Here is a 25,899-nt window from a genome sequence, read left to right on the forward strand (position 1 = left end):
TGTGTGTGTGTGTGTGGTGAGTCACTTCCTGTCTGAAGTCTTCTCTAACACATTCGCTGACAGCAGTCCTTCTTGTCTGAATAAGTCGTTCAGGAAACACCTTGTTTGACTTGTTTTCACTCGTCATGAACAAATATGTTACTTTCAGCGCTGCTTTACTCTTGAGAAACTCACTGAAGACTGAAAACACTGATCAGACGACCCACAATGCACCACAAGATGATACCTTCAAGTTCGAGGAGGAAATGTTGGAAGTGCTCCAAGATTTTGGATCCTTCACTTGCTTCCTTGAGCCACTTGGACTGAACTCCGGGGCCAGATGGGACATGATGTAATGCGAGTCCACTTACATTTCAAACATAATGATACTCAGTGAGATTCCTCAGAACGTAGCTGGTTAAGAAGCAGAAAGGAAGTGAAGGAAACACAACGTAGTACAACCAGTAAACACTCAAAGCAAAACTAGAGCCTGCTGAGTCGTCGTCTCTGAAGACAAACAGACTGTGATGAGGTCATATACTTTCAGGCCCTCAGGCAACTGCTGCAGCTCGGGCATGCATTTGGTCTTCACATGAAGTCCAGTCGCCCTGAATACAGAAAGATCCATTTTAAGGAAAAGGAAATAATGTCCCAGTCCATCTGTAGTAGTTCAGACTTTAGGGCAGCAGACTCAGGAAAATGGCCTCCAACAAGGCTTTGCTTCTACATGTAGACAACCATGTACATTTCCTTTGAGCCCTACATGGACATGTCAGGAAAATAAATACATATCGAGCATTTTAATTGGAGTGCCTTGACCTCTCGCTCATTTCTCTTTACTCAAAATAAATGTTTCACATTGAAGCCAAAGAGCAGCCTCGAAACAAGAACAACAGATTATCGTGATCCTTCAATTTCTTCAAGAAAAAAGAAACCCCACACGGCCTGTGATTATCTGAGGCTCCGCTCCAATGTGCTCCATCAGCAGTAATAGTAGATGTTGTGTGAATACCTTAATGTGTTGTCTTTATGCTGCGTCTCCACTTTGCCTGCGTAGCCACAATCCAGAATACCAAAAAGATTCAAATCTCCTTTTAATGCTTTGCATTCACAACACATCATCCCATTTCTCAGGATACCACAGTCCATGGTTTACAGCTGAATACACTAACATGAAATTGTTGCATCATTCATCCTGCAAAGTGCCTTAATACAATATTAACTGTTTTGGGCATCATATAAACAAGCAATTAAAAGATTGTATTGTTATAAAATGAATCTGCTAAAAACTTCAACTTCCCTTTGTTATTACTGGAATAAAGTGGAGTCATGGAAACCCTGAGATGAAAGGTTCTCAGAGAAAAGGCCGTCAGAGCCGAAAGTCCTTTTTCAGGCCCGTATCAATCCCTGTTCTCCAGGAACAGGATCCTCAAGAGATTCACAGGACCCACATTTCTTTGACGCTTCCATAACTTCAGAGCTCTTTCCACCAGGTTCTCTCTGGATACACAAATCTCAGAAGTCTTGCTGGAGTCCACCTGTGATCTTACCCACCTGATAACATCTTCCTCGCTGTCAAAAGTTTAACATCTTGAAATCAGCCTCACATTGGAATGTATTTAATACCAACATATGAATACAGTATATTTCATAATGAATGAATATACCATGAAATAATTGACCTTGAAATAAGATCCATCTCAGCATGAAGTTGGTCTCTTTCACAGGTTCTGTCCTCACTACGATGAGAATAAAGGCAATAGTTGTTTTTATCTTCACACAGATCCTGCTTGATATCACTGCTGTCAATGTGTGTAGAACAGACTTTAACATCTCGCCATCTTTGTCTCTAAATATAATAAATGTAATAAATCTACATGCCACATATCAATTTATATGGCTTCTCTTCAGAGTAGGAAACATTGTCAAACCAGTCAAAGACAATGACCTTTGTCCACAACAGCTGGATGTCTGAGATGGGTAGACATGGCTGCATGTCCCTGCATTGGACGTCTTCTTCCTACATGTGGACATATGAAATATGAACTTGCACCAAAGCTTTGGGCAATAACTGTAACATCAAACATGTCTTTGAACTCCTCTACCTGCTGAGGGCCGTGGTCTTCACTGGATGATGAAGCAGATCCAGCAGATATTCAAACACGTCCAGATGTCTCTTCCTCAACAAACACCAAGTCTTCATCCTGAATGTGAAACAGTGAAGACACATTTACAGTTCTAGTTGGATTAAGTCTGTTCAAAACGTTCCACAACTTTTAGCGAGGACTAAAGTTCTGCTGCTGTTTAGCCCCGTCGGTCAATCAGATGGTTAAATATCGTTAAAATGCACAATTCATGTTTGCCAACATATTTATAACTTGACAGCTTTTACAGATGATATATTAAACAGAAAATGTTACTTGTTCCTAAAATTACAATGTGTACTTATTTTGATCCTCCTGAAGCCCAAACTGTCAGGTGATTCAGCCGTTTCAGGGCGAGAGGGAACACAGTCGTTGATATGGAGGAACGGCGTCTGAGGAGGCGTCTCTGTTCTACTGTTTGCAGCAGCTGGCTGTCGATAACAACAGAGAACGGTTCTTCCTGCTCCTCAGACACCTCTCAGGATGGAGTCATGGAGCACTCCTGGACACACACATACAACACACACACACACACACACACACACACACACACACACACACACACACACACACACACACACACACACACACACACACAGATTGTTGATGTTTATCAGAGCCGATAACCTGACTCCGTCTTCATGTTAGTTTCTTGCTGAATTAACATCAGATGTTCTCATTTACATCAGAAGGTGATTAAAGGTTAATTCTCCCCAAAAATCACTTGAAGCCCAAAACTTTTTTACTCTCAGACGAGACAGAAGCAAGAATTAGGACACATGGGTTGAAAAAAAACTAGCTGAAATAATTCAAAATAGTTTTATATGAATTAATTACAAGTTTCAGCTTTACTTGATGCAGTTTACTAAACACCGAGTATCAGTATTCAGCTTTTTAAAAAGTCCTTTGTCCAACAAGCTGACTGTGTTTACCTTCATCCTGCCGCTCGTCTGGTTGGAGGAAGAAACATCAGGACCGTCGGTGAGGAGCACGTCTGCCTCATCAATGTGGAACATCCAACAACAGCTTCTCAGAGGAGCGAGGCTCTAATGAGGAGAACCGGGTCACCTGCAACAGGAACAGATTCTCCCACTTCTCTGAGCCCTGACCCACTCTGCTCTACACGGCTGGACCTCCTGAACCAGAACAAATCAAGTCTGAAGGTCCACCAGGACAGGAAGGAGGATCTAAAAAGCTGACGTGAGCTGCAGTGAGAAGACGTTTCAGTGCGGTGCTGCTGGAACATCTCAAACCTCGAGCTGCAGATCCAAAGCTTTTCATTCCACCTGGAACAGAAATGAATCCAACAGGAATCATGTCTTCAACCAGATACCGGACAAGATCAGATGGAAACTGAAGTTCTTTCCTTTGGTCACATCCTTCATAAATGATAGAAAACTGATCTGATCACCGATTCATTAGATCCGTGTGGAGAAATATTTGAGTAAATTAAAACCATAAATGTCATGATGATCAAAATCTACTAAAAGGTGTGAACAAATTTTTGTTTTCATTTTAACACATTTTCTTACAAGGACAAATAATAATAATAATGCCATCAGCTGTTCTCCATGATGCAGATCATCAGAACTCCAACAGAACTTACAGAAGCAGCCTGATCAGTATCATTAGTTACATCTTTATTTCCTATTTACATCCAATTTGTTATATATAAATATAATACATCATTTTTCAGAAAAGATGTCGAGTCAAGTGCATACAAGAGTTAAATCACAACATGTTGAGGTTGAAGCACACGGGAGACTGACGGGTCTTAAAAGGAACCTACTGCGTGCACACGGAACAGGAAGTCGGAGGTGAACAATATTCAGGATGTAAACGTCACGCTCACAGACAGTCGTGCTGCTCGGTCCAGTCAGGAGCTGGACCGCCATCTGCTCTCCTTCAGAGGTCACAGCTGTCCACAGTCCGGCTGAACCGGACCGGTGGCGCTCAGACCGGTGATGATGTCATCAGGTGGACACGCCCGTCTCCACTGTTGGTTCCGTGTCCGAGTGAACGTTGCGGTCCGACACCAACGGGACTCTGACGTGGCTTTGGGGGTTTGTACCAGACTCAGCAGGTGGTTTGAGATGCTGGTGACAGATGGGTCAAACCGGGCGGGTGGAGACAGTGGAGGTACGGAGGCTGGCTGGCCGGGTGGGTGGTGGTGGTGGTGGTGGTGGTGGGGGGGGGGCTAAACCTGCTGATGGGCTGGTACAAAGTCAAAGTATGAGTGAAACTCACGGGCTCATGAAACAAACTTCATCCGGAGCATCAGCTGATGGACGTCTGTTAGAACCAAAGGTTTTAAATAAACTTCTATTTCACTAATCGTTACAAAAAAATACGTTTGCTGCCGTGCAGGTATTCATCAGAACAGGAACGTTCATGCGGACTCTGCCGAGCGGTTTCTGAGTCCAGAGGCCCGGTGCTCCCCTCTGCGGGCCGGCCGCCCCCCCGTCAGGCTCCGTTGATGATGATGAGGGCCGGACTCGCCGTCTGCTGACTCGTCTCACACATGGCGCTCTGCTCTGCCGGCTTGGCGAAGACCCGCGGTGTGTTCAGGTTGTAGACGCCGGCCCGGAGGAAGCAGGCCCGCAGCGTGAGGCCCAGAACCTCCTGAGGCTTCAGCTGCAGCTTGTACTGGGTCTGACCCACCCAGGAGAAGGAGCTGTGGACCTCCAGAGACTCCGGGCTGCAGAACAAGAAGAGTGGAAGAACGATGAACTAAGTATGCAACACGTCCTGTTAAAGGAACAGCAGGTTTTATGAGCTCTGAGCCGTCAGCCATCCGTTACAGCAACCGATCCCTCAACCTGCCGTCGGCGTCTCTGAAGCAGCACCACATGACTTCCTGCTGGGGTCATTTCAACTATTGGAGCAGCTTCCATCAATCAGCTGTGCCCACCAGCCTCCAACACCGCTGGACTTCAACGTCATCGCACTGACGCACAAACTCTGGGCTCTGATTGGTCCTCCCCTCTGAGTGAACATTATTATTATGAAATATTATTACTGGGATCACAGAGAAGACTGAGCGACAGTCTGCAGGAGCCACAACATTTGAGATGTGTTGCTGGCATCAAATTCAAAATGAACAAATATTTTTCATAAAACAATACAAATTTAGTCTGTTTCAACATTTGATATGTTGTCTTTGGTCTATTTTCAATAAAAGAAAATGGGGTTTACATGATTTGCAAATCATTGAATTCTGTCTTTATTTACATTTCACACAGCATCCAAACTGTTTTTTAAAACAGGGTTTTATGTCAACTTGAATTTCCAACATAATAAAACATGTAAAAATGAAGCGACTGTACGAGTTGAACAGATGCTGGAGGACTCGGCCCGTTAACAGCTTTGTGATTCTGGAGGAACTGAAGTCAACAGTGAGAATATAAACCTGATGATGTCACTGTCAGCTCAGGCCTTCTGCTACAGACAGGAGGCGGGACGGTCTTTCACGACGGGAATCGGACCCGGACCATGGACCAACAGGACTTTCAACTTCAAACAAACCCACGTGTCTACCGAACAACGTTCGTGACCCCCCCCCCCACACACACACACACACACACACACAATTCGGAAACGTACCTGCTGCTTTTGTGTCTCAGGTCGATGAAGACGTCCACCTGAACCACGGAGCAGTTGGACAGAATCAGAGTCACCGGCACCAAACAGAGACTGTGGACAGGAGGACAGCGTTACGTCTTCACGGGCCGTTCAACAAACCGGCGGACAGACTGATGGAGGTTCAGACATTCAGAGTTCATCACTGAAACATTCAGAGTTCATCACTGAAACATTCAGAGTTCATCACTGAAACATTCAGAGTTCATCACTGAAACATTCAGAGTTCATCACTGAAACATTCAGAGTTCATCACTGAAACACTCAGAGTTCATCACTGAAACACTCAGAGTTCATCACTGAAACATTCAGAGTTCATCACTGAAACATTCAGAGTTCATCACTGAAACATTCAGAGTTCATCACTGAAACACTCAGAGTTCGTCACTGAAACATTCAGAGTTCGTCACTGAAACACTCAGAGTTCATCACTGAAACATTCAGAGTTCATCACTGAAACATTCAGAGTTCATCACTGAAACACTCAGAGTTCATCACTGAAACACTCAGAGTTCATCACTGAAACATTCAGAGTTCATCACTGAAACATTCAGAGTTCATCACTGAAACACTCAGAGTTCATCACTGAAACACTCAGAGTTCATCACTGAAACACTCAGAGTTCATCACTGAAACACTCAGAGTTCATCACTGAAACACTCAGAGTTCATCACTGAAACATTCAGAGTTCATCACTGAAACACTCAGAGTTCATCACTGAAACACTCAGAGTTCATCACTGAAACACTCAGAGTTCATCACTGAAACATTCAGAGTTCATCACTGAAACACTCAGAGTTCATCACTGAAACACTCAGAGTTCATCACTGAAACACTCAGAGTTCATCACTGAAACACTCAGAGTTCATCACTGAAACACTCAGAGTTCATCACTGAAACACTCAGAGTTCATCACTGAAACATTCAGAGTTCATCACTGAAACACTCAGAGTTCATCACTGAAACACTCAGAGTTCATCACTGAAACACTCAGAGTTCATCACTGAAACACTCAGAGTTCATCACTGAAACACTCAGAGTTCATCACTGAAACATTCAGAGTTCATCACTGAAACACTCAGAGTTCATCACTGAAACACTCAGAGTTCATCACTGAAACACTCAGAGTTCATCACTGAAACACTCAGAGTTCATCACTGAAACATTCAGAGTTCATCACTGAAACACTCAGAGTTCATCACTGAAACATTCAGAGTTCATCACTGAAACATTCAGAGTTCATCACTGAAACATTCAGAGTTCATCACTGAAACACTCAGAGTTCATCACTGAAACACTCAGAGTTCATCACTGAAACACTCAGAGTTCATCACTGAAACACTCAGAGTTCATCACTGAAACACTCAGAGTTCATCACTGAAACACTCAGAGTTCATCACTGAAACACTCAGAGTTCATCACTGAAACATTCAGAGTTCATCACTGAAACACTCAGAGTTCATCACTGAAACACTCAGAGTTCATCACTGAAACACTCAGAGTTCATCACTGAAACACTCAGAGTTCATCACTGAAACATTCAGAGTTCATCACTGAAACACTCAGAGTTCATCACTGAAACATTCAGAGTTCATCACTGAAACACTCAGAGTTCATCACTGAAACACTCAGAGTTCATCACTGAAACACTCAGAGTTCATCACTGAAACATTCAGAGTTCATCACTGAAACACTCAGAGTTCATCACTGAAACACTCAGAGTTCATCACTGAAACATTCAGAGTTCATCACTGAAACACTCAGAGTTCATCACTGAAACATTCAGAGTTCATCACTGAAACACTCAGAGTTCATCACTGAAACATTCAGAGTTCATCACTGAAACACTCAGAGTTCATCACTGAAACACTCAGAGTTCATCACTGAAACACTCAGAGTTCATCACTGAAACACTCAGAGTTCATCACTGAAACACTCAGAGTTCATCACTGAAACACTCAGAGTTCATCACTGAAACACTCAGAGTTCATCACTGAAACACTCAGAGTTCATCACTGAAACATTCAGAGTTCATCACTGAAACACTCAGAGTTCATCACTGAAACACTCAGAGTTCATCACTGAAACATTCAGAGTTCATCACTGAAACATTCAGAGTTCATCACTGAAACATTCAGAGTTCATCACTGAAACACTCAGAGTTCATCACTGAAACACTCAGAGTTCATCACTGAAACACTCAGAGTTCATCACTGAAACACTCAGAGTTCATCACTGAAACACTCAGACTCCGAGGTTTGTCTGGATTAAACCAGGACTCTTCACTTATAGAGCGGAAGCTGTTCTATCCGTCAACATGTTTTTCTGCGCTGTCGAAAAAAAAGGAAACAAAAAACGTGCAGCTAAAGAGCAGAAACTCGCCGACCTGTGATGAACAGAGAAACATGCTGCGTTGTGCTGAGCAGACAACAAACAGGAACATGATTTAAAAGCTGGCAGGAGTTTTCAGAACCAAGCCTTCCCCTGAACCTGCTGCACAATCAGGACCAAACAAATTAAAACAAAATGGTGTGTGAGTGTCAGTGTGTGTGTGTGTGTGTGTGTGTGTGTGTGTGTGTGTGTGTGTGTGTGTGTGTGTGTGTGTGTGTGTGTGTGTGTGTGTGTGTGTGTGTGTGTGTGTGTAGGTGAGTGTTACCTGTCCTGGTCAAACAGGTGTGTGTAGGTTTCTGGGTAGTGCAGGTTGGTTTTGATGAGCTGTGAAAGTTGGGCGGAGGGAAGAACGACCGGAGGAGGAAGCTCAGACTTAAACTTGAGCAGCACCATCTCCTGAGCGTCCTGAGAACACAGAGAGCAACACGTCACCTCGTCTCCTGTGTGGACAGCTGATCCGTCATTATTACTTCAAAGATGTTTGAGGTCCACAGACGGAGACATCAGCAGGAGGACAAACGTCCACTTCCTGCCGTCAGCTTGTAGTTTTCCCTCCATGTCCATAAAATGAAACGTCAGGAATCAGTGAAGTGGACATCAACCTTTACATTTACCTTCGCACACATCACAACAAGCACATTTTACACTTCTGGTTACCGTGGCAACCTCTGATTACTGTATTCATACTTCAGTTTTAAACTCTTACTGTGGTCAGACAACGTCTTGGATTCTCTTGTCCTGTCGTCAGGAAAAGTTCAACAAAGATGACCTCACCATGTCAGAGGCAAACAAATGAAACATGAAGCTGTGAAACATTCAGGAGGAACATCTGGTCCAGATACTGTTCACCATCACTCATCATTATACAGGATGGATCAATACATCTGGTCCAGATACTGTTCACCATCACTCATCATTATACAGGATGGATCAATACATCTGGTCCAGATACTGTTCACCATCACTCATCATTATACAGGATGGATCAATACATCTGGTCCAGATACTGTTCACCATCACTCATCATTATACAGGATGGATCAATACCTTCTGCTGCTGCTCCGTGCACATCACGAGCAGCAGACTGGGAACTTATTGATTTATCCTCATATAATTGATTATTGAAACACAGACTGACAGACTGAGCTGACCATCGATGACATCATCATGTTTCTTCACAGAATCTTCTGAGCTCCAACAGCTGCTTGCTGCTGGTGTTTAGGATGAAGGCTCTGAGCCACGGTTTGGATTTTACAGTTAAAAAACTGACTCAGTAAAATAGCTGTAATGGTGAGATATCACAGAGTGTGTGTCTGTGTGTGTTTGTGTGTGTGTATGTGTGTCTATGTGTGTGTGTTTGTGTGTGTGTGTGTACTGTACCTCTTTAGGAGTCAGAGAACTGGCCTCTTTTCCGATTGTCTGCAGGGCCACGTGGAGCTGACCCTCCAGGATCAGCTGTTTGTTGTCCTCCACCACGTAGGCCTACACACACACACACACGCACACACACGCACACACACACACACACACACACACACACACACACACACACACACACACACACACACACACACACACACACACACACACACACACACACACACACACACACACACACACACAGCATGGATTAATATGATGATGTATTCAGGTGATCAGTGGACTAATACTCCCCTACTGCAGCTGTCCCTCATGGTGCTGTGTTCCACTGACCTTCCAGATGACGATGATGTTCAGGTCCATCTCGTCACACTTCCTGGCGATACTGTTGACGTCACAGTCCTCGGAGGGTCCGCCACCGTGAGTCCTGCCGCCGGACGCCGTCCTCGACGGGGTCACGTCCTGCTGCCGAGGCTCGGAGGTCTGACGGCAGCGGAAGAAGAAGTCTCCGCAGGGCGTGGAGGAGCTGATGATCTGCAACGAGACGGCGTGGGAGGTGAGATGACCTCATCGGCCTTCCTCACACTTTTTAGGACAAAACGGTTTGTCTCTCTGTGACATGGTGATTTCATTCTGCCTGTTGTTATGTGTATTATATCGTATATATACAGACGTCTGTCCCCTTCTCATGGATGACATATCGCCAGAACGCCTCGAGGGAGTTTCTTCCAACTTGGTGAAACCATTCACTGGATACCAATTTATGACTGATTAGATTTTGGGGGGGTCAAAGGTTAAGGTCACTGCAACATTATTTCTACACATTCACACAAACATAATGTCTCAGGAACGCCTGGATAAATATTTCTTCAATCCGCTTGCTCGGCCTTGACGATGAACTGATTGGAGTTTGGTGGTCAGAGGTCAAAGTTCAAGGTCACTGTGACCTCATGTCCCTCTCATCTGTCTGTCCTGTTCGGAAAATGCAATATTCCAAGAATACTGAGGAAATTTCCTTAAACTTGGCTAAACGATTCATTTGGTACCAGCGAAGAAGTGATAAGATTATGGTGATCAAAGGTCAAAGGTCACGAGATATTTCAGGAACGTCAGGAGGAAATGTCTTGTAATTTTCTATTTAATTCAAGGATGAACCGATATGATTTTGGAGGTCAAAGGTCACGACAAGTCACATCTGTTCCCCTGTATAAACGCGATATTTATTTATTTTCATTTTATGTATATAGTCTGTGTTTGTGTATTTATTCATTGCCCTTATTTTTTTCTAAAATAATTATTTGTATCTATCTTATTGTATGTATACGTAATTGTAAATTGGACTCTGTGGGAAGTCCAGAAGGAAATCACTTGGTTTGTTGCTCGGTGCTCCGTGGGGTCGAATTAACATAATTAACATAAACTAATACCAGGAAACCATCTGTGGTCACATTTACACTGTAAAATATTAATAGTAATAACACGGGGGAGGGGGGGCTCTCATTATGTCATGTAGACTTCAACAGGTAAAAGGGTGTGTGTTGAAATGTGTCATGTGATCTTCAGTCTGGGACACAATGCCTGCCTGGCGTGTGTGTGTGTGTGTGTGTGTGTGTGTGTGTGTGTGTGTGTGTGTGTGTGTGTGTGTGTGTGTGTGGTGTCCCAGACTGAGGGTCACATGACACATTTCAACTCATGACATGTTGCAGTGTGCTGTGGTGACTGGTTGTTCCTCCAGGTGTTACGGTGAGGTTGGTGTTTACCCGCTCGTTCCCCAGATTCAGGTCTGCGAAGGTGAACTTCTCCACGGGAGCTGCAGACAACCCAGAAACACACACCACTTCATTTACAAGTGAACCACAGCCCTCTGATGAGGTCGTGATGTCCTGCAGCCCTCTGATGAGGTCGTGATGTCCTGCAGCACCTTGATGAGGTCGGCATCGGGTCGCCCTGAAACACAGCTTGGCTCGTTCTCTGCTGCTCAGCTTACAGTCTGGAGGAGAAGATGGAGGACAGAAAAGCTGTGACCAACATCACATGATGGGAGGAGGTCGAAAATACAGAACGTCCTGTATGAACACGTGGAACCACAGAAAGGAACACCACACCTTTCTCCTGGTTGGGGTTGATGTACTTGTGGAGACGCCAGCGCTGACTGCTGCTGGAAACCTGAACGATGTGGAACTCCCGCACGCCTCCTTCACTCTGAGGAGGAGAGAGGAGATCAACACTGAGGTGTGTGTGTGTGTGTGTGTGTGTGTGTGTGTGTGTGTGTGTGTGTGTGTGTGTGTGTGTGTGTGTGTGTGTGTGTGTGTGTGTGTGTTCTGCTGTGCGTCTCACTGCGTTGATGTTCTCCACATCGATGAAGACCAGGGTTCCTCCGCTGCCGGTCTCCTCCACACACTGATGAGGAGGAACACTGCTGCGGCAGGCCGACGCCTGAACACTGAGGGAGCGGCTGGCACAGATGAACACGGTGTGACGCAACACACGGTGACTGCAGGAGGAGAGGAGGAGAAGAGGTGAGGAGGAGAGGAGAGAAGAGGAGAGAGGAGGAGAGAAGAGAGAAGAGGAGAGAGGAGGAGAGAGGAGGAGAGAGGAGAGAAGGAGAGAGAGAGAGAGAGAAGAGAGGAGGAGAGAGGAGGGGAGAGGAGAAAGGAGGAGAGGAGGAGAGAGGATCAGCTGGCGTTCCCCCCTGCCAGGTGAAGGCTTCATTGTGTTTCCTGTAGTTCAGGCAGGTGATGGAGGATTCTCCCGTCTGCATGACATCATCATCCTGTTTCAGTTCCTTCACCGACTGCAGGACACTCAGTGGACACTCAGTGGACACTCAGTGGACGCCATAGCTGCAATTCCCCATTTTACTGCTCCATGTTTAACAGATGAGAAACATCTAATGATAGATTCCCACTTTAATCAATCATCAAATCTTAGGACTCAACCGATGTGACCCTTAGATCCTGTGACCCGAATTTCCCGTGAATCCGGATAACAAGATATAAACCTTTTGTATTTGTAGCGCCCTCTAGGGTTAAAACATCTTGAGACTGCTCTATGACGCTTGGACTGAGCATCTGAATATGAGATTATCAAGTTGAGTTCCCTCTGAATTGGTACCTGATTTTGAGTTCTTTCTGTGTGCTCTCGTAGTAGAACAGGAAGTTGATTTCATGGACCCCCTCCTGGTCCGGACCCCGCAGCCACAGCGGCAGCTGGGTGGACTCCCCGGGCTGAAGCGTGCCGCCATCCAGCGGGATTTCCATCCCGCCCGCCGGCTGGCTGAAGTCCTTCGCTGAAACCAGGATCTCGGATGCCACCGAGCCCGGCTGGAGGGGCGTGGCTAAGGTTTTATAGGCCGAGCAGTTCTCGGCTGAGGTCGGGCTGACGGGAGTGAGGGGTGTCGTGGCCTGGCTGCCAAACGTGAAGAAGTCAGGGTGCGTGGACGCCACCCGCAGGCCACACAGAGCAACGCCGCTGACGTTACAGAACTCCACGTAGGCTTTTCTGATCTCACCGCACAGCAGAGCGGTGGGGAACTGCAGGAAGAACACCTGACACACACAAACTGATCAAAGCAGAGCTGGTGAACAGGACACGATTCATTTTTAGGACATATAACATAATTTATGGTTACAAATATGATCATTTAATTCCTTCAGTCTAAATATGAAGCCAGGAAATGATTACATTTTAAAAAAGGAGATTTTGACTCGTCTATGTTCTGAGTACGATGATTAGAATCAATATTAGTGTTATTTTAAGTTGTCTGATATTGAAGCTGCAGATCCATTTAAATTACGGCCAAAGAAATGCTTTGAAATCCAGGTCCCTTCATTCATTTTTTCATCAGAGCTAGCTGAACTGAATGAAGGGTTGCAGAGCCAATCAGAGTGTGAAGCAGCCAATGTGACAGGTTGTCTGGTTGGCCCGGCTACAGAGCTGCACATTCACTGTATCAGACTGCAGGTTGGGACGAGTCAGTACCTCCATCAGGGGCATCGGGGGTGTTATGATGGGATCCAGACGTCGATCTGGACCGTGCCGAACCACCATCTTGTCCTCTTTGGTCAGGTTAAGTCGCGGACCGCGGATTTTCAAGTCCTGTCTGCCACGAACGACCATCAAATCTGAAGTCTGCTGGTCTACAGACAGGAAATCAATTCTGTGACATCGTGGCAGCTTAAAATATAAAACAGGAAGTGAAATACAGTTGAGTAGACGTGAGGACTACTTCTAGCAGACGCTTACCTTCAGTACTGGCAGCCGTCTCTCCAGAGGAAGCTGCAGCCAGGTTGTAGACTATACCCCCGATGTTCAGCTGACCGGTTCTGTGAGGCAGCAGCCTGAGGCGGGCCTGAGATCCAACAACACAACATGGTGTTAGTTTGACTGTCGTGGGGCACAAAAACTGTTCCATGGAGATTTAAAAAGACATTTCAGTTGTTATGAACACGTATTTTTTGTGGCTGATGTGAACATGTTTTGACACATCTGAGGCCTCTTCCATCAAAGTGTGCAGTCTGTGATGTCATCCGTTACACAGGACACGCAGCTCTGTAGCACTACAGTTCAAATTACAAGTCAGCTGTGCTCACTGCTTTTATGACTTTAGGACTGCCTCTTGTCATGCAAGATTTACAACAGTTACAACAATGCATGTACACATCTTCAACTTCCCCTGAGAGATAAACACTTTGTCTTTATGTTGTGCTGCTGTCAGAGAATAAAATCAGACACTTCTATTCTATGAAACACACACAGTTTATTGCTTATTGGACAAGTAGGTGTGATGAGATGTGTGCGTGAAGGAACGTTTCTGTAGCCCGGACAGTGAACTTCTAGCCGTGGGGATGCACCCGTATTATCTTCAGAGGGAGTTCTGGTCTGTTGTTCCTGCCCTCTGCCATCAGACTGTACAATAACTTACCTCTGGCAAATCAATCACACTTCATTAACACGTTGCACTGTTGTTTGCTTGTCCTGTTTAATTTATTAGATTATTTTAGTTACATTTAATATTATTCTATTTTTATTTATATCCAAGTTGTATATAATGTGCATTTAAATTTGTTTATGTAATTTAATATTTTTTAGTACCTTTATTTTATATTCTGTAATTTATTGCTTTGCCCTGTACATGTACAAATTTCCCCTTGCGGGCTTAATAAAGTCTCTCTCTCTAGATCCATCTCTCTATCCATGTTTCCATTCTGTCAGTGTGATGATCCCTGACTATCTACTGATTCGTCCACAAGTCCACTCTACATAACACACTGCAGTCGCGGGCAGATCACTGATGGTGGGCCGCTGCACTGGTAACCTCGGAGGGTACCTCACCGTTTTGGTTTCCTCTGGACCCATGTAGAACTCCTGGATCACCTCCGTGGTGACGATGTCATCTTTCTGGGTCATCTGCCAGAGGAGGCGCAGACAGAAGAGACCAGACAAATCTCAGGAATCACATTTGAATATGGAAGTGAACTAAGAATCAGAAGTCTTGAGAGGATGAACCCACCCCCCCAGCTGGGGTCTCCTCGTTGGTGATGGCCTCTGCTGGCAGCTCCTTGGCTGTCCTCTCCGTAGATGAAGACGATTCATCGTCAGTAAACCTCCAGAGGAGAGACAGGCTGGACAGAGTCAGAGACACCTTCAAAGGGTTCCTGAATGTCACCTCCACTATGATTGGCTCTGTGGGGACAGACAGAGGACATTACGCCAACCTGCTGAGCACAGGTACATTATATTGATAAAATACTGTACTTCAATCAGAACCAACTAATTCTTTCATAACTGCCATGTGATGTGAAGATGTAATAACTGTTGTCTGTAATACTTTCAAATTTAATCAGTCTCACAAATTTCAATGCAATTTGTGGAGTTTTAAGTGAATTTCTTGCAGTAAAATTGTGTAAATTACCAAAAATTCCAGGTCGTGACAGAAAAATTTGATTTTTTTTTTCCCAAGCACTACCTGATAAAAGAATGAATATGTAATCACTTCCTTTGATAATAACCATGCTGCACATCACAGAAATATTATTAGCTCTAATCTTTTTTTAAATGTATTTATTGAACTTGGATAAAAGCTCCTAAATGGTCCTAAAAGCTGCGTATGTTTCCAGAACAGACCGTCTGTGACTGGAATATAGAAACAAGGACTACATCAGCTGTCAAAATAAGAGCTTTAGAGTTAATAAAGTGAATTTTGTTTGAAAAGATTTACTTTATGCGGTTAATACTTTCAGCACAACTTCTGCCAATGACATTTTTTGCAGAAAAAAATGTGGAAATATTACAAAATTGCAAGTTCCCGCAAATATTGCAGAATTTGTGTTAATCATTGCGAGTAGCTGCAGGGACTGTGAGAAGGAAAATCTTTGGAATGAAGTTGTTAGCCTTCAGTGAGGCTTGTGTGCATCATCAGGTGGAGCCTTGCACACGAAGCACAGTCTAAATCACTGCATTACACTACAGCAACACAAACTAGTAACTCCTGATTGGTTGAAGTGCAGACTAATACTGAGTGATGTCCTGGATATAGTTTCAGACACAGGTCCACTGTGTCTGCTGAGGACATCTTACCCTCCACCACAGCCAGCGGATGACGGAGGTTGTCTGTCTGGCTGTTCAGGCAGCACTGGGTGGGCTGGAAGTTTGCTGGGACCATCCACCGGTTAGCAGACGCTACGAGCTGCTCCTCCAGACCACACCACATGGCTGACAAGTCCTGGTCGTACTCCTGGTCCAAGGACACGTGAGTGGCTGCCTGCTTCTCCCCTGAACAAGGTCACATATCAAAGAGCAAATGGAGTGACCGGTTGTTACAGGCAATGACTGTAGTTCCTGTCACACACATACATTCACAGCTAGGAGGCCCCAGTTAGAGGAAACCTGTGCTCAAAGGTGCCTTTTATTTTTCCTATCGTGACCTTTTAGAGCTTTTTTAAATATTACATAAAATACTATTTAATAGCAGTTTCACAATAATGCTGAGGAAAGTGTGATGAAAAATTCTGAGGGAAGTTTTTTCAGTACTTCCCATCAGCACACAGAAATGATCTTAAAGAAAGTTCACACACATACACATAGAACTCTGCTATCATAGAGCAGTAAAACTATTATTGATTATTATTATATTAAAGGTGTTTCTTGAGGTTTAGTTTAAAACATTCTTAAACTAAAAATGATCTGAAGAAAGTGTAGAAACTACAGTGGTGATGTTGCCTGGCCTTTCTTGTAATACCACTTTGTACCACAAGAGGTGACAGTGAGTCACTGCATTGTCCAATCTGCCCTCAGTTCAACATGAGAGGAAGAAGTAGTTGTGTTTTCTAACATGTTAGGATGAGAAAAGGAAATTATTGATATAGGAGTGTCGCAATAATGTGTTTGGTGATAACATACCAAATCTCAAAAAGACTACATCCACTTTTTGTTATAGTAAAAGATTTGTGTCATTTTCTCTGCTCGGACTGCACAAAAAGTTGTGCTCTGATGAAATGACCAGTAAACACACTGATGGCTGCCACTCTTTACACAACAGAAGCAGAACCAGAGTTAACACTGGTGTTGCTTTGGAGAGTAAAGAAATGAAGTTTGATGCCAAAAGTATTACTGTTACTGACGGTGTTTAGTTTGCAGTTTTTTTTCCTGATACAGCTGAATGTGATGAAGTCAATCAGCTCATCATCAATTTACCAAACTGAGGTCATTTTGTGTCGCAGACAAACCAAGATGTGCTGACCTTGTTGGATAGTTTCAAATTGCTCTTTAGTGCAGCTCATGACAACACAAACAGAACTGACAAATAATAATAATAATAATAAATACAAATGGCATTGATATATGGCTTCACTGTGGCTGTTTTCTTGGTACAATGGTCTTGTTCAAACTAAGCAAGCAAGCAAGTTAGAATGTAAACTAGTTGCTTGGCACTGTGTTTATCGATGTGTGTACTATACAGTCGTAGATAAATCCCAACAATCCCAAGTCTCTCATCTTTCCTGCTCCCACTCATTTAAGGAGGGTAAACAAAAATCACATGACCAATGGCCATCATCAAGGATAGACTCGGCGTAGAAAGATTGCGTTGCCAGTGTGAACACGTGTGTGTTACAGCGATGTAGCCATCATGTAGCCCAAACACTGTAAAGGTAGGTAGGTAGGTAGGTAGGTATTTACTTTATTAATCCCCGAGGGGAAATTTTTTAAAGGGTAAAAACCCTGAGTGTGTAGCCAAAACTAGAGGTCCTGGGTAATAAGGTCTAATCATCACTCTTTTGTTGAGATGGAGTCATGCTCACATGTTCCTCATCAGCGTTACCTTCTGCGAGGCGGCGCTCATGTCCGAAGTAGACCCGTGTGGCTGAGCTGTGGATGCAGGGCAGCGGCAGCTGGGGGAGGCTGTCTGCATTCGACCCGACCACACTCTAAGAACCAACACACACAACACATTTTCACCGCATTCATTTAATAAAATTATCTGTTTCTACAAAGTGCTAGAATAATCAGGCATGCGGTCTGTGTTGATGATGCTGACTGTAAATGAAGAACACATGTTGAAGAGATTGGTTGAACTTACATTAATTATTGTGATTGTAAGATTCGCAATAGTTAATTAACACAATATTCTGGAAGTATAAAAGTAAGAGTATAAAAAGATGAGGGACATTTCTCTGGTTGTGAGGTTCACCTCGGTATCGTAGAGGTTCACCTCGGTAACTAGAGGTTCACCTTGGTAACGTGGAGGTTCACCTTGTAAACGTGGAGGTTCACCTCGGTATCGTAGAGGTTCACCTCGGTATCGTAGAGGTTCACCTTGTAACGTGGAGGTTCACCTTGGTAACGTGGAGGTTCACCTTGTAAACGTGGAGGTTCACCTCTGTATCGTGGAGGTTCACCTCGGTATCGTGGAGGTTCACCTTGTAAATGTGGAGGTTCACCTTGTAAACGTAGAGGTACTCTCTGAGGAAGGCGCCCTGCTGCGTGGCCGTCTGTCTGCTGTCGTTGATCAGGATCTGTCTGAAGGCCGTTACAGCATCCTCTGGCTGCCGCAGTGTGAAAGACTGACGACCGATTGTAAAGTTGATGTGATCCTCTGCCAAAGACCAGCCTCTCTCCTTGTACACCTGCATGGCCTGGCAGTAACACCGCAGTGCATGTCTCCTCTACATGAAGACAGAAGGAGGAAGAGGTTAGGTTTATAATGGATCAATAATACAGGTTTTTATCTCATTAAAGTTTGCAGCAAGCTATCAGGAAGTCAGCGTGCTTGGCTGCAGCAGTCCCTGTCACGCAGCTCAACTGAGAAGAAAGGCTTCTTTTTGACCAAAAACTGCATCCACACTCTTGTTCTGTGGAGGAAGCTGATGTGTATGCAACACTGAGCAAATTTTATTTGAATAAATGAGATGCTATCTACTCAACACATCCATGGTGCCTTCCCTTTTTACTCCTGGAGACCCTGCTAAATTGGACTGTTTTTTTTAACCAGAATATAATAATGGACTGGAACTAAATATACTCCTGAACACAGAAAACTGGGAATGTAACTTGAACTTCAATACTGCAGATTACAGATGAAACAACGCACAAATAAGCCGCTTACTGGAAGGTGTAAAAGTGAACACACACACTGTCACAGACAGACACATCACAGGTGTTCAGAGCTGCTCAGCAGCAGTAGGAGGTCACCGTATAGATGAGTGACGGCTCAGAGGCTCACCTGGCCTGCTTTGCTGAAACGATGACCTGCCAGGATCATGTGGAAGGCAAACTTTCGCACCATCGGGTTGCGCATATTAATGAAACAGTGGGCGGCCTGTTCCAGGAGCAGAGCACTGCGCAGGTCCGAGTCCTGGACGGAGAGGAAAAGATGGATTAATGTGCTGCAGTTTCACTCAGTGTCAGGTGTGCAGTGCACTTGGGGGCGGGAGTGGGAGGGGGTCATACGACAGCACTGACCTCGCTGGTCATCTTAATGAGAAGTGCTGCAGCCTCGGAGTATTTTCCCTGACTCTTCAGTATCTCGGCGCTGAGTAGAGCACAGCGCTCGGCCAGCAGCATGTTCCTGTGGAGGGCAGAGGGACGACATGCTGTCAGGAGAACAGGTGAACATGCAGTGAAGCTACGGAGGAATATTCACATGCAGGTATTACTCTGACCGGCTGTGACACGGCTGTCAAAACACCAAACCAAACCAAACAATTATAAACACTGCCATGTTGCACATCCTTAAAACACAGCCTGATGTTGTTCTCCATAATAAAGAAGCTGGTTCATGAAAGTCTGCTACAACACAATAACTTCCTAAAACTGCCTTTAAACTGAAACAGCAGGTAGACAGAGATGATAAAAGAAGTCAGTCGTACTTGCAGACATCTCGGTACGTCTGTATCGCAGTATCCATGTAGTGTGCTGGATAAGGTCTGGGGGCTCCACCCTGCAGAAAGGCCGACACCGCTGCCATTTCCTGCACAACATGTCGGTGTGGAAGAGAGACCGAGTCAAGAGAGGAAAGAAAATAAATGGCTTTATGATCATTTAGCATTCAAGAGTTCAGTGAGATTGTATGAACAAACAAAGAATCAGTAATCAGCCTCCAGCTTTACTTGATCTGTAAGAGCAGTAGTTCATGGTGTCTTATTCTCTTTATTGTGTTAGATATGAATGTGAAAACCAGTCACGAAGGGTCACTGAGTAAAGTGTCCAATTCTTTGACTTTCACTGACTAAAAAGCTAAAATTCCATTAACTGTCATTCACAGAAAAACACGCTGCTGTTGTTCTGAGCAGAAAAGAAACAAACACATTTCTGTTAAAAACAGGTTGACACACGTTCATCTGTTCAATATTAAAACAAATTAAATCCACGTCTAAATACTGGCTGCAGAGGAAAATAACTGATCTAAGAATAACAGTAATCAGCTCGCAGCCTGATAAGGTACATTTTTTATTTCTGCCAGTGAGCACGAATGCTGCCAAACACACACTGACAATAACTACATAACTAACATCACAGCTGCAGACATGACATTTGATACATGGAAACTAAAATTTAAACATGCAAACTAAATTCCCTGACCCCATGGGAACCATGACTGACGCACACAACATCTTTAATTCAAATTTTCAACCAAAAGCACAAGTTAAGAATCAAACTGTACCTGAAGCCCTTTTTTGGCTCGATTTACCCGTTTTAAGTGACCCGTTTAGTTTTATGTTAAATGTTAATGTTAGTGTGTGTGTGAGTGATCTCACCAGCGCTCCTGCAGCGTACAGCATGGCCTGGTCGGACAGGAAGTCCTTCTTGGCAGTGTGGTAACAGCTGTAGGCCAGCTCGTAGTGCTGGACCAGGAAGCACAGGTCGGCCATCTTCCTGATCTGCAGCTCCGGGGCTTCTGGGGGATATCTGGCATCACAGAGGGGAAAGATTCAAACCCCCACTGTGCACAGCGTTCATGGTGCTGCATGGTGTTTATGTGTGGGGAGCTTACAAAAGGCCACATGTGCTCTTTGGTTCACTGATGCTCTTCTCGGGAACTTTCCCTCCACCGAACCACTTCTTGGTCGCGGTGAACAGAGACCGACTCAGACCTTTCCTGGACACCAGCTGAGGACACAGAGGGACATCACCATCAACACCTGGAGCTGCTCTCACAAAACAATCATCAGAATGATCTCTGACATTATTTTTAAGGTTCAACAGTCATGCAATCTAACACAAAAATCCTGTAACACTTCAGACCTTTAGGAAGGTTATAATTTTCCGTTTTTATTTTTTATAATTTTTTATTAGAATAATTTTTGAGGTGATGATTCAGTGGTCTATTTTAAACCTGCATTTCATTGGAGGTCGAGTAATGCTGTATTGTGTTACACAGACAGGGGGCCAAATAACAAACACCTGTCAGCACAAACTACATTTCATCTAAATGAAAACAGTTGTATAACCTCCTCTGAACATTCAGTTTATCATCTTCAGATTTATCATACTGTTGTTTCACCTGTTGTCTGTCTGTAACTGATGAAGTCGTACCTGGTCGTTCAGCTGTCTGATGTTCTTCTCTACGTGTGGCAGCAGGCCTCTGAAGGTGAACTCTTGGATAAACTGTCTGATGTGGTCGTGGTCATTCAGGGTCAGACACGCCCCGTGGCTTCCAGCCCCCGACGCCAGGCTCTCCGGATCTCTGCTGCCTTTCTTCGGGTCGCTGCTGACAGCACCGAGGGTCTGCAGGCTGCCTGAGCTGCTTCCTGTGTCCAGCTGGAGAGGATGGCTGTCCAGGCTAGCGGACACGCCGTCTGGGAGGAGACAACGTGAAATCTAAGCTCTCGCTGCACTGTATACAGGAGATTCTTGATGGAGGGCCATGGGCCACAAATAAGTGATGTTATTACATGTCATAAAAATGTGATATACACTGCTCAAAAAAATAAAGGGAACACTTAAACAACACAATGTAACTCCAATCAATCCCACTTCTGTGAAATCAACCTGTCCAGTTTGGATCAACACTGATTGTGGATCAGTTTCACCTGCTGTTGTACAAATGGAACAAACAGGTGGAAATGAGGCAATTACCAAGACAACCCTATAAAGGAACGGTTCTGCAGGTGGTGACCACAGACCATTTCTGTCCTCGTCCTTTCTGGATGATTGTTGGTCCCTTTTGCATTTTGCCAGTGTCCTCACCACTAGAGGGAGCATGAGGTGTCTCCAACCCACAGAAGTTGTTCAGGTCGTGCAGCTCATCCAGGAGGGCACATCAATGTACACTGTGGCAAGAAGGTTTGCTGTGTCTGTCAGCACAGTGTCAAGAGGACGGAGGAGATACCGGGAGACGGGCCGGTCCACCAGGAGACGTGGAGGGGGCCGTAGGAGGACAACAACCCGGCAGCGGGACCGCTATCTGCTCCTTTGTGCAAGGAGGAACAGGAGGAGCACTGCCACAGCCCTACAAAATGACCTCCAGCAGGCCACTAATGTGCATGTTTCTGCTCAAACTGTCAGAAACAGACTCCATGAGGACGGTACGAGGGCCCGACGTCCACAAGTGGGGTCTGTGCTCACAGCCCAACACCGTGCGGGGCGATCGGACTTTACCGGAGAACACCGAGATCAGCAGCTTCTCCGTCGGCGTCCTGCGGTCTTCACGGATGAGAGCAGGTTCCCACTGAGCACATGTGACAGACGTGACGGAGTCTGGAGACGCCGTGGAGAACGTTCTGCTGCCTGCAACATCCTCCAGCGGGACCGGTTCGGCGGCGGGTCAGCGACGGTCCGGGGAGGCGTTTCTTCGGAGGGCAGCGCAGCCCTCCGTGTGCTAGCCAGAAGTACCCTGACTGCCATTAGGTCCCGGGATGAGATCCTCAGACCCGTTGAAGACCATCTGCTGGTGCAGCGGGTCCTGGGTTCTTCTGATGCAGGACAATGCTCGGCCTCATGTGGCTGGAGTGTGTCAGCGGTTCCTGCACGATGAAGGCGTCGACGCTCCGGACCGGCCCGTCCGTCCCCCAGACCCGAATCCAATCCAGCACATCCGGGACATCGCGTCTCGTTCCGTCCGCCGACGCCACGTCCACCGCAGACTGTCCGGGAGTGGACCGATGCTTTGATCCGGGTCTGGGAGGAGATCCCTCAGGAGAACATCCGTGGTCTCATCAGGAGCATGCCCAGGCGTTGTAGGGAGTGATACAGGCACGTGGAGGACACACACACTACTGAGACTCATTTGGACTTGTCTTCAGGAATCTCCACAGAAGTTGGATCAGCCTGTGATCTGATTTTTACACTTTTATTTGGAGTATGATTCTGAATCCAGACCTCCATGGATAATGATTCTGATTTCCATTGATCATTCTGATGTTGTTTTGTTCTCAACACATTCCACTATGTGATGAATAAAGATTTGAACTGGAACATTTCATTCATTGAGATCTAGGATGTGTGTTTAAGTGTTCCCTTTAGTTTTTTAGAGCAGTGTATATTATGAAAAATTTACATTCTAACTCAAAAACAAAATGTCAGAATAGTTCAAACACTTCTGGGTAATTCATTTTATTATTTTGCTGAAATTCTAGTCAAAAACAGTCGTCTTGCTGGTTTGTTCGAAATGTTTCCTCGTCAGTGTGTCACTGCTTCGATCTCTCGTCTTGGCTGGCAGCACAAAGTGAATGATGTAGGACACAGTAACAGCACACGAGCATCAGCAGGAGAGAACACCATCATTGTTCATCAATAATAATATAATAATAACAACAATAATAAACTATATTGAGGAGGTGGACACAGGAGGCTAAAGATGCCCTGCAGGACTGCTTTGAGTCCACGTACTGGGATGTGCTGTGTGGACCACATGGGGAGGACATCAACAGCATGATGGACTGCATCACAGAATACATCAGATTCTGTGAACACACCACCGTACCATCCCAGACTGGACACTCAAGCCGTGGATCACCAGTGACCTGAAGGTGCTTCTTAATCAGAAGAAAGCAGCCTTCAGGTCTGGGGACAGGGAGGAGCTCAGGAGAGTGCAGCGCCACCTGAAGGAGAAGATGAGGGAGTGCAAGGACTCCTACAGGAGGAAGCTGGAGGCCAAACTCCAACAGAACAACGTGAAGGAGGTGTGGACCGGTATGAAGGAGATTACTGGGTTCAAGGGGAGAGAGAGACAACCAGGGGGAACCTGGAGAGGAACAACCAGGGGGAACCTGGAGAGGAACAACCAGGGGGAACCTGGAGAGGAACAACCAGAGGGAACCTGGAGAGGAACAACCAGGGGGAACCTGGAGAGGAACAACCAGGGGGAACCTGGAGAGGAACAATCAGGGGGAACCTGGAGAGGAACAACCAGGGGGAACCTGGAGAGGAACAACCAGGGGGAACCTGGAGAGGAACAACCAGGGGGAACCTGGAGAGGAACAACCAGGGGGAATCTGGAGAGGAACAATCAGCTCAACTGTTTCTTCAACAGGTTTAGTTCACCACCCTCATCTGTCTCCTCCACACCTTACACCTCCCAAACACCTCTGCTGCCTCCCCCCCCCTGTCCCCCTGGTGGTGAACTGCACAGAGCCCTCAATCTCAAAGGGCTGTTCCACCATCGACGCCATAACACCCCCCTCTCTCTGTGACGACTGGCCAGGTTAGGAGACAGCTGGAGAGACTCCACCAGCGCAAGGCTGCAGGACCTGACGGCATCAGCCCCGTGGTCCTGAAGATCTGCGCCGTCCAGCTGGATGAGGTCCTACAACACCTCTTCAACCTGAGCCTGAAGCAGGAGGAGGTCCCGGTGCTGTGGAAGACGTCCTGCCTGGTTCCAGTCCCTAAGAAGACGACTCCATCTGGCCTCAACGACTACCGACCGGTTGCCCTCACATCTCATGTGATGAAGGTGCTGGAGAGGCTGGTCTTGGCCCACCTCAGGCCGCTGGTGAAATCTTCTCTGGACCCGCTGCAATTTGCGTACCAGCCTCATGTGGGAGTGGACGACGCCATCATCTACCTGCTGCAACGAGCTCAGTCTCACCTGGATGGAACCGGTGAATCTGTGAGAATCACTTTCTTTGATTTCTCCAGTGCATTCAACACCATCCAACCACTGCTGCTGAGAGTGAGAGGGGGTGGACACGTCCACCATCTCCTGGATCACTGACTACCTGACAGGCAGACCACAGTTTGTCCGTCTGGGCAGTGTGCTGTCTGATACGGTGGTCAGTGGTATTGGAGCTCCTCAGGGAACTGTTCTGTCTCCTTCCTGTTCACCTTATACACCACTGACTTCCAGAACAACTCAGAGTCAAGACATCTGCAGAAGTTCTCTGATGACTCTGCAGTGGTAGGATGTATAAGGGATGGACGGGAGGAGGAGTCAGTGGACGGTGTATAAGGGATGGACGGGAGGAGGAGTCAGTGGTCGGTGCATAAGGGATGGACGGGAGGAGGAGTCAGTGGACAGTGTATAAGGGATGGACAGGAGGAGGAGTCAGTGGACAGTGTATAAGGGATGGACAGGAGGAGGAGTACAGGGCAGTAGTGGAGGACTTTGTGGAGTGGGCGGGTAGAAATCACCTCCTCCTGAACGTGGCCAAGACCAGAGAGATGGTGGTCGACTTCAGGAGGAAGACGACGGCTCCACAACCGCTGAGAGTTCTGGGAGAGGAGGTGGACATGGTGGAGGAGTACAAGTACCTGGTGTCTCCATGACAACAGACTGAACTGGAAGACCAACATCAATGCTGTCTACAAGAAGGTGATGAGTCAACTCTTTTTCTTGAGGAAACTTCGATCCTTCAATGTGTGCAGCAAGATGTTGGAGATGTTCTACCAGTCTGTTGTGGCCAGTGAACTGTACTTCCAGTAGTCTGCT

At 45.8% G+C, this 25,899-nt stretch overlaps 1 protein-coding gene across 2 annotated transcripts in view; it reads right to left on the reverse strand.

Moving 5' to 3' along the window:
* Positions 1-3,741: 3,741 nt before the first annotated feature.
* Positions 3,742-25,899, reverse strand: part of trappc8 (trafficking protein particle complex subunit 8) — a 32,441-nt gene continuing 10,283 nt past the window's right edge. For both annotated transcript variants that reach the window (XM_069719716.1, XM_069719715.1), the window contains 23 exons: positions 21,567-21,829; positions 21,025-21,140; positions 20,789-20,939; positions 19,901-20,001; positions 19,494-19,599; positions 19,255-19,386; positions 18,473-18,697; positions 17,854-17,959; positions 16,113-16,307; positions 15,046-15,218; positions 14,868-14,942; positions 13,779-13,884; positions 13,515-13,672; positions 12,648-13,081; positions 11,871-12,027; positions 11,639-11,735; positions 11,455-11,523; positions 11,294-11,343; positions 9,867-10,067; positions 9,534-9,635; positions 8,419-8,558; positions 5,727-5,816; positions 3,742-4,821 (listed from right to left, as the gene is read on the reverse strand). In XM_069719716.1, the coding sequence (XP_069575817.1) occupies positions 4,587-4,821; positions 5,727-5,816; positions 8,419-8,558; positions 9,534-9,635; positions 9,867-10,067; positions 11,294-11,343; positions 11,455-11,523; positions 11,639-11,735; positions 11,871-12,027; positions 12,648-13,081; positions 13,515-13,672; positions 13,779-13,884; positions 14,868-14,942; positions 15,046-15,218; positions 16,113-16,307; positions 17,854-17,959; positions 18,473-18,697; positions 19,255-19,386; positions 19,494-19,599; positions 19,901-20,001; positions 20,789-20,939; positions 21,025-21,140; positions 21,567-21,829 (3,482 nt within the window). In that variant the 3' untranslated portion in view covers positions 3,742-4,586. The remainder of the gene's footprint in view (positions 4,822-5,726; positions 5,817-8,418; positions 8,559-9,533; positions 9,636-9,866; positions 10,068-11,293; positions 11,344-11,454; positions 11,524-11,638; positions 11,736-11,870; positions 12,028-12,647; positions 13,082-13,514; positions 13,673-13,778; positions 13,885-14,867; positions 14,943-15,045; positions 15,219-16,112; positions 16,308-17,853; positions 17,960-18,472; positions 18,698-19,254; positions 19,387-19,493; positions 19,600-19,900; positions 20,002-20,788; positions 20,940-21,024; positions 21,141-21,566; positions 21,830-25,899) is intronic.

The sequence above is a fragment of the Brachyistius frenatus genome, unplaced genomic scaffold, assembly GCF_029030835.1.
Source record: "Brachyistius frenatus isolate BFR_SWC_R1_liver_20210118 unplaced genomic scaffold, ASM2903083v1 Contig_221, whole genome shotgun sequence".
NCBI lineage: Eukaryota > Metazoa > Chordata > Actinopteri > Embiotocidae > Brachyistius > Brachyistius frenatus.